At 40.9% G+C, this 13718-nt stretch overlaps 1 protein-coding gene across 1 annotated transcript in view; it reads right to left on the bottom strand.

The window, feature by feature from the left end:
• The window catches only part of LOC119455503 (extended synaptotagmin-2-like), a 78641-nt gene that overhangs the window by 55066 nt on the left and 9857 nt on the right, over positions 1-13718 (bottom strand). The window contains exons 4-5 of the mRNA XM_049668835.1: positions 5645-5721; positions 1174-1240 (exon numbers count right to left, since the gene is read on the bottom strand). Of these exons, the coding sequence (XP_049524792.1) occupies positions 1174-1240; positions 5645-5721 (144 nt within the window). The remainder of the gene's footprint in view (positions 1-1173; positions 1241-5644; positions 5722-13718) is intronic.

Here is a 13718-nt window from a genome sequence, read left to right as displayed (position 1 = left end):
GGATAACATTATGTAACTGACAAATTTCCAGCAGTCAATCATAATGCATGACTGAAAAGAGGATGTACAACTAAGCACATGCACATCCACCTATGCAAACCACAGCTATTGTTTTGCTACAACCACCTACATAGAGCACACTGTGATGGATCACGCAATCTAGCGAACTGCTTTCACGACTGGCCCACTGATAGTTTCGAGAACACTGCCCATGGTATCAGGCCATGTTACACGCCCAGGTACAATGAAAAGGGCTCGGTTTTGATCTGTCTTAATTTTTATATTGATCCTAACTATCGATCAATTTGATTTATTTGATACTTATTCATTACAGTTCATTTACTTTGTCACATGCTGCTCGTGCCCTTGTCATCATGCACAGAGCTCTATCAAGTTGCTCAACCAACTTTTTTCATAATGTCCTTCTATATGCATATGTTTAAGGAAACATAAAGAAAAGCAAACAAGAATAATGCTGCCACATTAAAATGATCTCGCTGCTATGAAACAGTGGCTCCGTGTGTTATAGTTAGGGCAAAACATGGCACATGATGTGTTTCTGTCATTGCAGTCAGAGTTGGTGCCAGTGTTTCATTCCTGCGGAAATCTACATTTTTTTTTTATTAGTACAGATTCATAGAACTAAAAGATGTCCAGTACTAGAAATCACCGGCACTAATTACGGTACCTATCTGTCTTGTGATTAGTACAGGCATGCGCTCAAAATTATCTGAAATTGATACAAAGCAGAGCTAGTTGGCGAGCAACCATCAGGAAAAAAAAAAAAAAAACTGCGAGATGCAAAACAAGTGACACACACAGAGCTGACTGTCAAACAATGATCCATTCGTGTCCTCTCACTTGTCATGTTTCTCACGCTGTCTTTTTTTTTTCTTTTACGCCCGATATCATCTATTTCTCCTGGTGAAATGTGGAGAAAACAAATAAATCATAAGTGATGAGGATGTGGTTAGAGGCAACACCTAATCTTTTCTTGAACACAGAAATAGCAAGACCATTGAAGGATTGTGATGAGCATCAACAATCACTAATGAAAAGCATTTCATATTCAATTCCAGACACAGGATAGAGGGTCATTCTCTTTCGCTGAGTCACGTCAGCGACCTATCTGTAGCCATCCAGCCACGTGATGATGTTGTAAGCGTATCTTACCTGAAGATCTCGAATGCCAGCCTTAAAGCCCTTCACTTTGATTGTAAACTTGCAGTCACCAGAATAGCTGTAAAAGAAAAAGAAAAGAAAAATGAGGGGTCACACAACTGCTACGTTAATCTTTTGCGCAGTCAAACACCACTTATAACAATACCAGTTTTACCAATATATTGTATACAACAATGAGCAAATGATGCATCGTCAACTTTTGTTTGTGTTCTATGGTAAAATAAACCGCTTACTTCAATGCTCCTACGCCGCATTATCTGTTATAACAATTGAATCTAGCTACTGGATGCGTGCACTGAAAGAAAAAAGTTGCAGTTTCACCCGAAAGGCAAAGCATTAATTGCAATAGCAAATTATTAGACAGCTATACACAGTAAGGTGAGTGGTTCTTTTAGCTGTATAAACTGCTTAAACATTCGCTTACTAACTAAATTAACAAGTACGGAGTCACGCGCGCACAAGCAAACATGAATAAATCTCACTCGATGACCACAAACACTCACTGTGAGAACGCTGGTGTGATAAACAGTGGCAACAGCAGCGAGCAAGTTCTCCTTTGTGGCTGCCCTTGTTTAACTGAGAATTAGGCACACGAGAACACTGCGCACACCAAGCCGTCAGCAAGCCTTTAAATCCACTGCAGATTACCTCCAAAATAGGACACGCACATCTCCCCGCCTTCCTTCCTTGCGTGCGTGAGAAGACGACGCACCAAGCGAGCATCTTTCTCAGCTCATCCTCACATGATCTCCCTCGCACATGGCGCGCGGTCGCGATGATATTGCACTTGGACTTTATATGGAAGCTCATGGCGACGCTGGCGGAGGGAATCTGCTTGGAGTGTCCGCACAATTGCTATCGCAATTATACGGTGTAATAACCTTGACCTTGAGCAAGACGATGGGCACTTTTAAGCAGGTGCGATCAGCCCATACGCTGCACCCAAAAGAAGCCAACATGTGAGCTCACAGTGCTTAAGCGAGATTGCGGCTCAATAAGGACGCTGGCTTCATGCTCGCACGCCGGTGAGGCGTAAATGCCGCGTCATTCTGGGACATCTGCTAAAGACTTGACAATTGTGCTATTCTGCAATTCAGTTTCGATTTTCAAAGTGAAATTATCCAGAATTCGTTATGATGCAGAAAGTAGCAGCATCAGCTTGTTGGATGTCTGTAACCGGTTGTGCTCAGCTGACTGGCTGCAAATATCGCATTAGGATCAGTCATCCAGACTCTGTGCCAAGCCTGCTGTCTTGGCATAGTGCCAGTAATGCCATTGCCTGTAGACGCCGACGCACCAATGCACGTGAAAGTGACCAAAAATACAGTCGAACCCGGATACATCGAACTCAAATATAACGAATTATCATGTATAATGAACAGCAGTAAAATATCCCCTTGAAAATTTTTCTATAACATTTTTATTTGATATATGGAATTACCTATATAGTATCAAACTTTTTTGTGATCCCCTTCAGATTCGATATATCCAGGATTGACTGTATTACTGGTGACATTTTGGAAAGATTCCATGTGGTGTATGCGTGACCAGCGGGATTCTATTTTTGTAATTTCGCTTATCTTGAAATTCCACTTGTCTCAAAACATTTTTCCGCTTTTTACAGCTTCGAGTTAATGGGGTTCACTATGCTTCTTTCTGCCTAATTAAAATGTTTCAATAGAGAGGTTTAACTTGTCCGGTAATCGGGTAAACGCGGGCGGTCCGGGCGTTGGGGCGTGTTAGCGGAACCGTAAAAGTGAGCGGCCTGTATGGTGCTGCCACCTGGTGGCACAGAGCTCAAACTGACAAAAACAGCTAATATTTCAGTACCCAAGCGTATTCTACTTCGCTGCTGGTGTAAATTTTCGGCAGCAACACGATTACGCCACTGCCGAAAATTTATACCAGCAGCGAAGTAGAATACGCTTGGTTACTGCAATATTAGCTGTTTTTGTCAGTTTGGGCTCTGCGCCACCAGGTGGCAGCACCATACAGGCCGCTCACATTTACGGTTCCGCTAACACGCCCCAACGCCCGGACCGCCCGCGTTTACCTGATTACCGGACAAGCTAAACCTCTCTAATGTTAGACCCCGCTGCTTTTTTCCTGCGACTCGGTTATAACAATTATCGGTTGTACTAACAGTGGGATTTTCTTGCACTTGAATATTTTTATAAGTGGGTTCAACTGTACATGAATAATTTCTGCCTACCATTTCATCAACTGACACAAGTGCTTAGCTTGTATAAAAACGCAGTGGCACATTACTGCCAATTAGTTACAGTATGAGATACATGTTTAACATGAACCGTACCACTTGAAGCTGAACCTCTCTCACGGTGCTCCTCTGTGCTCCTTTGTTCGTTCTTCTAGTCCTAGCTAGTGCATCAAAGTCATGGATAGACAACAGTCAACTCTGAAACAACTCTATAAGCTTTCTTCCTCATTGCTTCTGTATTAATGCATTCCGTAATCTTGGGTTCTTTATTATTTCGAATGCAGTGAGAGCTCGTTAATTCAACCCTCATTTAATTCAGGAAAGGAGATAATCCAGATTTGCCCGCTGGTCTGAGCAAGGGTATGCAGTTAGGTATTAATGCCATCAAACTCTAAGTTAGAACAGCAACGGAAGGTGAGAAGACAGGCAATGAACACACATAGGATGACCCCAAATAAGGCTGGTTCAAGGAGACCTAGGTTGGTCTTCCTTTGAGGCCAGAGGAGTGGTGGTAAAGCTGAACTTTGAGAAATGCTCCTGATCCATCAGGGAGACATATGGGTGATCGTATGTCTCTTGTTCTCCTGCGCAGTGACAAAGAGGAAGATACTGAGTACGCGCGCTGGCATGGAAGTGCGAGATTGCTCTGCCTGCTCTGTGCGAGGAGAAGGACCAGCAACTGACCGAGAGGAAGGGCACCCAATAAAGCAAATCCGCACCCAGGTGCAATGCATTGAGACAGCTGGATGGAAGAAAGCAGCGGAAACAAAATCTCCCCTGGCACTCTTATCAGGCATGAAAGTCCAAGATCGAAAGGAGGAGATATACGACAACATGTGGGGTGGTGGCTTGCCAGCTGAGGCCAGAGCAGGATAAGTGCGAACACACAAGTGCAGAGCACAATTTATAAGCGGCCAGCAGACAACATGCGCCCTCTGTGGGGCAGCAGAAAAGACCATAGAACATGTGATCCTTGAATGCCCCTTGTCTGCCTGCAGGCCCACACATCGTCTTTGGCTGCAGCTCTAGGCTTCAAACAGAGCGAGGGCGAGTCGGGACTTTTTGACGACACAAAGAGACGCCTGAAGGATTGGTGGCAAGACGGTGCTGTGCAACACGGTTACCGATAGCAGTGCGGGCTGTACCTGAAGAAATTGAATGTTACTGCCCTTTTTCTTTTCTTTCCTTTTGTTCCTATACTTTATTCCCTTTTCTTTCCACTTCAATGGGTGTTACCGTATTTAGTTGTTTCTAGTAATTTCTTTGGCATCTTTGGCATGGCCGCTCAAATTGCAGCAACCCGTTGTTAGGCTACGGCCACCATTACCATCATCACCTGAACAACATGAACACTCCGCCATGCCTTACATTTACCGCCGCGCGTGACCACCGCCCACGTGCCTTCAAAAGTGTGTGGTCGCCCTCTATGATCACGTCAATGTATATTTCAATAATTCAACATTCACTTAATTCGGGCATTTTTTCTGGTTCCAAGAAATCTGCATTAGAAAAGCTTTTGCTGCATTTGCTTTTGGCACTTATTATTTCCTCCTAATTGCAATTTTTCTTGTAGCAGTCTTTTCTTTGTGATTGTTTTGATACTGAGATTTGTTCACCAGTGTTTAAATTTTGTTTCTGCCATTTCACTTTTTTTTTTTCTTGTATATCGTGTTAGAAAGTTCCCACACAGGCACTGACTATTGGACCTCCTGCAGTATATCATACCTTGCAAAAGTTGCAATTCTCTCATTTTTAACTAATTTAATATAGTTTGATTTGACCTGCTGCTATCAGCTTGCCAGCAAATTTATACAAGACAGCGGGTGCCAGAAGCGACAGGCAATGAAATGCCGTGTGTTTTGGACATACGTGACAAGTGTGACACAAGTGCTTTGGACAGGTGGTTTCCCAAGAATGCAGAGGATGATTTTCACACTGAGCGAACACATTTTATCTCGGCTCTGCTTCCGTGGCCGTTTCAGTCTCTTGTACACACTGTGCTGGCTACATGATCAGTTGCTTCGTCTGCCCAATTTTCATCATGGCTGCGAAATACATAGCTTCGCAAGTAACCGATTATTTCACACCAAAAGCTCAGTGAGAAAGAAAAAATCAGCAAGAAAAACACTGGACATCTCTTTTGCAACACATCACACCTGCACCAAATCATGATAAACAAACAAACATGATCAGCACGCTTTACTGTTCATTGCCGGAAATTGCAGAAAATAGTACTAAACTTACAACAGCTCCATGTCCATGATGACCTCACTTCTCGCCACATTCTCCTTGTACACTTTCACTCCTCCAATCCTGGGAGGCTGCACGACATGAAAAAGGCACAATGTTTGTGATAAGTGAAAAAAATTGTGCAGCCCTTACCAGTGATTTGGACTTTTACATTGGACTACCAGAGTAGTCCAATGTGAAAGGGAATGCCTAACTGGTATTCCAGTGCTTACAACAGCTAAATTTTGCAATCAAGGCCTGAAGAATAATTTTTTACCAGAGGACATCTACATTTCATGTGACGCACATTGTCCCTATGAAGTTGACGAGCTGTTTAAGTTACAAATATTCATTGATTCATTGATTAATTAATTAATTCATTCATTGATTCATTCATTCACTCATTCATTCCATTTTATTTTCCTTCATCAAAGAGGAGGGGACGGGACTAAAAGTCGCAGCAGCGACTTGACATAGGTCCTGACTCTCTATTACATGGCGAACATCGTTCATAGATAACAAATACTTTGGACACTGATCACAGGCAATATGCATACAATAACATGCTTTTGCATTGCATAGACAAATAGAAAACAAAAAGAACCTTCATTTGAATAATACAGTAAGAAAACACTGCTATTCTAGGACAGTTTGTCCCAACAAAAACGCTTAATGGCTGTAGTAAAAGTGCACGGAGGATCAAAATCCTCCTTGAATAGTTTATTTATTAGTACAGGCACCGTGTAACGCAATGATTGTGTATAACCATATACTCTGGGGGTGGGCACAGCCCATGGTTCTTTGAACCTCGTATTCCTTATACACGGATTTTCTTTCAATTTCGCTAACGAGAGAGAATAATTTTCCACAAAGAGACGCAAAGAGAAATATTAATTAGATGTTCCCTTTAATTGTGAGCCGTACTGTACAACGGGCAACTACAACAAATGAATGTAGAAGACACTGCTGCTGTGAATATTGCTTGTTGTATTCTGCTTGTTTCGGTTTAGAATTGATTCTGACTACTGGCGCCCCGCCGCGCCTAATGTTGTATTCAGCGCGAACGCTGATCGCTTCTCCCTCTCCGAATAAACTGAGTTGTCGTTTGGTCCCCAACAGAAGAAGTCGTCTCGTTTTCTCTGTGGCGCTTAGCAGGGCCCCGGCCTTTAGGCCTCACCGCGTAGGTCAGGTGCGTCCGCCCGTCTCACCGTGCGAAGCCCCGACAACACATCGAGAAGATTCGATACCACATCTTGGTGACTCGGTATTACTACATTGCTCATATTTTTTTTTTTTTTTGCTTTCAATTAGCACTACATTAGTGTTTATAATAGCAGGCCTACAAAGACTATGATGTGCAGCATGTGTCCTTTAAAGGGGAAGTAGAGAGCAACACTACTGGGCTTTGACTGTTAAAACTCAACCATTAGAAGTTCCAAGACAAAGATTTTTGTTAGGCTAGAATTTTTCTCTCAACTTTTCAATAACAAGCTCGTTCTAGATCCATCACCATACTTATTACCTTTAAACAGTATAGGCCCACAAAACACCACCGACAAAACCACAAAATGCCACATTTCGCACACGCTAACCAACTCAAGTTTTCTTTTGTTTATTTTTTTTTTCCCAGGCACGATAAGTGAATGGAATCATTTTACTGAAGCAGGAGATAAGACTGTGAGATAAAATTATTGTGCTTAGATTGCTGTTGTCCATTTTGTTGTGCATCACATTTTATATTTGTAAGCAGTGCCCATCCTGCTTGGACCTCGAGTCCTCAGTATGGAAAGAATAATTAATAAATAATAAAAGCATCTTTAGATTTCTAAACTCTGCCTATTCATTTGGCAAAAAAGGGGGGCTGATATTTACGGGAAAAAATTAGGCCAAGCTCTTCTTTTCTTGCATTTTGCACTGAAATCTCAGCACCAGTGTTGTCTTCATTAATTTCAAAATATTTTCTGATATCTGAGCCAGGTGAGAATTCTTGAAACTTACTAGGTCGAGTCATTGGTTCGTTTAGAATGCAATATAGTCCTTCTTTACCAATAAACAATTAGACCTGAATAGACATTGTCAAAATCTGTGACAGCATGGCGTGCTGGTACAGGAATTTAAGTGTGGCATTGCTACCCCGTCTTTTGTTCTGACTTCTCTTCTGGCTTCATAAGCTTCCCCTCGCTGACAGAGTGGCTGTTTCACAACTGCAGAAGCATCATTTACTCATAGAGCTTAACTTAAGAGGAAGCTGTACACCCAAGGAGCTGCTATCTATCTTAAATACATGGGTATAAAAAAATTTCCACTGCACTGAATTTAATTAAACTTGTTCCATTTAAAAGAGACTTAATGTGTATACTGACTGCAAGAAGGAAATTTTTAATTGAGGCCACCAATTTTTTTTAGAAAAATCATTGAAATTTGCAAACATTTCAGAAAATGAAACTCTCAAGTTTACAACTCTAACTAAGCAATGAAAAACAATATCGCCATTGAGTAAACTGCACCTGGTGAGACACCTAAAGCAGACAAAATTTATGCATTACACATCACTCTGTAATATACCACCGATTTGTGAGTAGGACTCTTGCAAAACTCTTGTAAACACTAAGAATGTCACGTAAGCTTAAACTCATATATAAAATTCGTAAATTTCAAATTGTTCAACAGGTGCAGTTTACAGAACTGCAATATCTGTTTTCTGGTGCCGGGTTACAGGTTTCTAAACCTAATGCTTAACTTTTTTTTTATGATTTCGATAATTCCCGTAAAATATTTGAGGCCCTAAATCAAATGTATGCTTCCTGCAGTCAATAGAATTTGTTTGTCAAATGAGAGCATTTATCTGATTCACATGTATTTCAATACGTAAATCAGACTTGGCCTTGAGAAGGAGCTCCCTCTCAATTTTTGGAATGGCAGAGAGTTGAGCTAGTTGTTAGGGATTCATGCTGGAAAAAGGTTAGCCGTGCAGACACAAGACAAAACGGACAATACAAACCCCAGTGCTTGTGTTGTCCGTTTCTGCTTTCTCGTGTCCGTTGTTGCATGCCTAACTTTTTTTTAACATGAATCGTTATTGATATTCCACATTGGGGTCCCTTTAACAAGTTTTAGCTTAAGGTCTAGTCCAATTTTCCTGTTTACACAGATGTGAAACACAAAAATGCTATCATCAAACAACAGCTGAATTGATTTTTATGTAGTCTGCTGCATTTAAGAGGGGAAGCCTAGTTCCATCAACTGCTTGAAGTGAAATTTTCATTTAGTGCCTCCATTTACGTTTTGTAGATATCGCCTAAAATCTGTTAATTTCTAAGAAAAAACTATTGTAGTACAGAATTGACATCCCCTCAGATATGCTGCCAAAAACATATATCACAATTTTGTAAACTGCATCTGTTGGATGGTCTAAAGCAGACAAATAAAACATTTTTTTTACAGCTTACACAACATCATTACAGCATTTAGTTTTTTTTTTTTTTTTTTTCAAAACTGCTATCTAGAAATTATCTAGAGCCCCGTATACTGTAGTATGCATATATCAATTTTGTCCACTTTAGACTTTGCAACAAATGCAGTTTACATAGTTGTGATATCATTTTCTTATCGCCATATTAGTTGTGAACCTGGCGCTTAATATTATTTGAAATTTTTCCTATTTTAGGAAATTTTCTTTAAAAAAATTAATGGGCTTGATTTAAAAAATCTGCCTCCAACAGCGGGTGGATGTTAATTTTTCCTTTCAAACGCAACAAGCCTCATTAAATTTGGCTCAGTAGATGCTGAGCAAGACAATCTCTTCATTCAAAACCTGCTGCTTTAAATTGGACATTAGACTACAATAGCATCTTAAGCATATGCTTAAGCTAATATGGGATCCCTATCAAGATTACCTCATTAATAGACTGGAAAAACTACAGAACCAAGCAGTAAGGTTTGTTTGCAATAATTACAGCCCGTACTCTAGCTGTTTCCGAAATGAAGGCCACTTTACTACACATGCGTAGGCAGAAGTTAAGGCTCAAACTATTACACCGAATATATAACAGTGAGACAGGTATCGATCGCCATATCTATCTTCTGGAACCAGATTACATATCGACTCGCTGTGATGACAACAAAAAGATCTCAGCCTATAACAGCAGAACAAACACGTTTTACTACTCTTTTTTCCCCCAAATCAATTAGACAATGGAATACTTTATCAAATGATATAGTGAATGTGTCAAATAACGAATTATTCTATTCTATGCCGTGATGGTGCTCTTGTAAAACAAATGTATTTGCTATATATCTTGAAAACCTGTTTGTTTGACATTACTTGTGTCTCTCTCTAAATACTATTGTAGTGCTTCTGTTTGTGAGCATATCTGTGCAAAAGCTTTTCTGTATTACTGGTTATGTTTTGTTCCCCCCTACGTAATGCCTTTATGGCGATGTAGGTACTCTGTAAATGAATAAATAAATAAATAAATATATTCAGCCATAGTAAAATGTTAAAAGAAAAGAAAATGTGAAGTTTTTCCATTGAATACCCACCCAATTACAAAGAGAATATACCTTCAAATCACACTCAAAATTTCAAATATATTTGAGAATGAATAGTTCGTAAAAATGAAATAAAAATACAGAGCTAACAACCAAAACCAACGGGTTATGAAAGGTGTGGCTGGGTGGGGCTTCAGATTAATATTTGAACTCTGCGTGGCTCTTTAACATGCAGCTTATATAATTATTAGCACACAAGCTTTTTTGCATTCTGCTCCTGTCAGAATGTAGCCACCGAGGTAGCGAATGAAACCCGTGACCTCTGCCCAAACCTCCATAGTCAGTAAACGAGTTTCATAGCTCATTCACACGTGTACTGAAAAACACACATGCGCGCTATTCTAATGCAACCCCATGATGCCGCAGTCAAAAGGCGTCTGATTAAGGCTGTATGAATAAGCAATTTCTTTTGCGCTACGCATTCACAAAGCAAGCCCATGGAGCCAGCTGGGGAACATCAGTTACACACTCACAGCACAATGGATAGAGGGCCAGCTGTAGTGAGAGTCACGCAGCAAGTCACGCAGCAATAGAAAGCAACAAAACAAGACGGTGTTACCCTTGGCTGAGCTAACAGAATGCACAAAAGCTGACCTAGAAGCCATGCATGCGTGAAGCGAGTCATTTCGGCTGGGATCGAGATTTAATTGAACAATGTCAAACAGTAAGGTATGGAAATGGAGCTAGTAGACCTATCAATAATCTCACAGAAGCTGTAACAAATCAAGCAAACTACCAACAGATATAGCAAAAACAGTATGACAACTTCAAATACAGTTGAAGTGGCCTACAGGTGATAATTAGGTCTACTTACTATGTAATGAAACAGTGAGAAAAGGTGAATAGTGTACACAAATAAATAAACAAGTTCAACAAAATGTGTGCTGCCGAAAATTTCACTCTGAATTTAGAGACAATTGTCTCTAAATTTTGTGTTTATTTCTTTAAAGAAATAAAGCACAAAAAATGCCAATAAATAGCAGAGCACAACAAGAGACGTCTATTTATTCTATATTTCTTCCCAGTAAAAGACGTGCTACAACAATCAAAACAAATAAATTCTGTGGTTTTACAACCCAAAACAATGATCTGATTATGAGGTATACCATAGTAGGGTACTCCGTATTAATTTTGACCGCCTGGGGTTCTTTAGTGTGTAACAGTAACTACAGAAAGTTAAGCAAGGCTGTCATCAATCGTTAAAAATCAGAAAGACAGCCTGTCACCTGTCAGCCAGAGTGACAGTGAATGAAATTCGTCACGAGCCCTAGTAAATCTTGGACACCCGTGCTAGTGAGAAATCTGCCGAATTTCTTGGCAAGTACAAAAACCAGGAATACAATACCCGAGTCAAATTATTTGACCATCAATATTTCAATTGCAAATTGTAGCTCAAGTATTTACATGTCTCATACTTATGAACATACATATCTGACTGCAACATAGCAAGCAAAAAGTGAAGCCTCCCTGACTACATTTGACAACCACTACTACACAGTCAATTTTTCCCAAATCTGCATTCTCAGAAGTTTACGCACCAAGAATGATTTCATAGGACAATGAAAGCTGGCAGTGCTGTGTTCCAGCAAAGAAACAGACTGCAGAAAAACAGGGTTAAGTTGAGAACTTGGAGGGAGTAGTACAGCGAAATACACAGTTTCTGCAGGAACCGCACAGACAATTCATTTAACGAAAGACACATTTTTTTTTATCGAATATCTAAAAGCACATAAGGCCTCAATGACAAAATAATGAGACAGTTGCTGGACAGTTATCGTTAGAGAAACCATGAACAGTACTCCTAAACTTCAACTGCTAAAGATGAATGAATGAATAAACCTTTATTTGAAGCAGTGAGTTGGCAGTCGAGATGGGAGGGTCCTTTGATGCTAAAGATGATATGCTCATTGTTCCCGGGTGGCGTTGTGTTCGATGGTGATGCTCAAAAGCAATACTAAACCAATCCAGACTAGTAAAGTACTGTTTCAAAACACATCTTTATGCATTTAAAGAAAAAGCCTTGACTATTACTGCAAAAAAATGAAGGCAACAAGATCCCTTTTCATTTTATTTTGTAATTTCTTTGCAGAAATGTCTGCACCGATACAGCAAAGTGATGTCGTGCATCCGAAAGTATGTTATTGTGAGTAGGAGCATTTTGGTACAAGAAAAATTGCAGAAATTTCTATCTTTAAACTTGAACCAGCACGAAATATTGGCAAAAAAAAAAAAGAAGAAGAAAAGGAGTCGAGGACAGACGAAAGATTGAGGACGAATAAACTAGCCCACATTAAGGTGTTGTTCTTGAAACTTGCTAGGCTGAGCCGTTGCGTCCTTCAGAATGCCATGTAGTCCTTATTTACAAGATGAACAGTTAACTACATCCAAGTACACACTCAAAATCGATAAGATCAAGGCTAGTTGGTGCAAGGACTCAAGAGTGACATCATCACCCATGTATCATTCTTGCATCTTTTCTGATTCCCTGATTGAATCAGAAAAGATTCAAACCCCCCCAATGACCTTTTCACTATCTCAGAAGCACCATTAACTAATACAGCTTGACCTAATACTGTTTGTTACCTAGGGTCCCTTTAAGGCCAAGGGCATATTTCATATCGCATCGAGCAGCCGCAATTGTTATGTAAGAATGCTGGAGGACGCGTACCCAGCCTTGCAGCCCCTCTGTCAAGAGCATTGTGCGAGACAAGAGTGCACGTAGACAGGGTGCAACACTTTTATCTTTGCGTCCCAAAGTAGCAACTAGGCCGCAGAAGATTAAACTCCCCAGTATGCCCCACCCAACAGCATGCTGTGGTATCTTATCTTATTACAGTGCTATCTATAGGCCTCTGCACCAACGGGATAAAAAATAAATTCTTCAGAGCGTTAGCTCTGACAGGCCAGACAGGAGGAAGCAGAGGGAGGGCACCATGTACACAGGATGTGGTGCTGGTCAGGGTTGCCCTACTGTGAGAACTGTGGTACCACTGGTGGTTTGGAGATGGCAAAGTGCCTGTCTGCGCTATCTGCAGGAGCATGGCGTGCACTTTGCCCGAGGTTGAATGTGGGGACGGGGAATTTTATGTCACCAGAGCTATAGCACTGGTGATGACAGGCTCGTGCCCGACAGCCCAGACTCAGAGGCCATAGCTGTAGACGCGAAATGCGCGCAATAGGCATTTTCCGACAAAGGTCAAGCATTGTGCCCAATCAGGGAGACATATAAACGGCACTCGCAGCTAAACCACCATACTGACTGGTTCATGCTCACATCAGGACATCATACATGGCTGAGGTTTTGTTTAAATTTCATGCTTGGCTGCGGTAGTACTTGCCTTACGATGCACTAGCTTGCTGTGCGACATTAGCACACACTCCAAAGTATCCGCGGTGGACAATTTGTCAACACAGCTAACGGCCTCCTTCACTATTCCTGACAGTTAAGAAATTTACTCTTTTGGTCTGGCAGTGCTGCAGGTGCAGTTTCCAAAAAAGGAAACTACTGCAGTCAAGCATGGCGTCAAACAAGAGCCAC

This window comes from Dermacentor silvarum, chromosome 6 (assembly GCF_013339745.2).
Source record: "Dermacentor silvarum isolate Dsil-2018 chromosome 6, BIME_Dsil_1.4, whole genome shotgun sequence".
In the NCBI taxonomy this organism is placed as follows: Eukaryota; Metazoa; Arthropoda; class Arachnida; order Ixodida; family Ixodidae; genus Dermacentor; species Dermacentor silvarum.
Note: the sequence above shows the minus strand (reverse complement) of the source record. Positions and strands in the feature narration are given on the sequence as shown.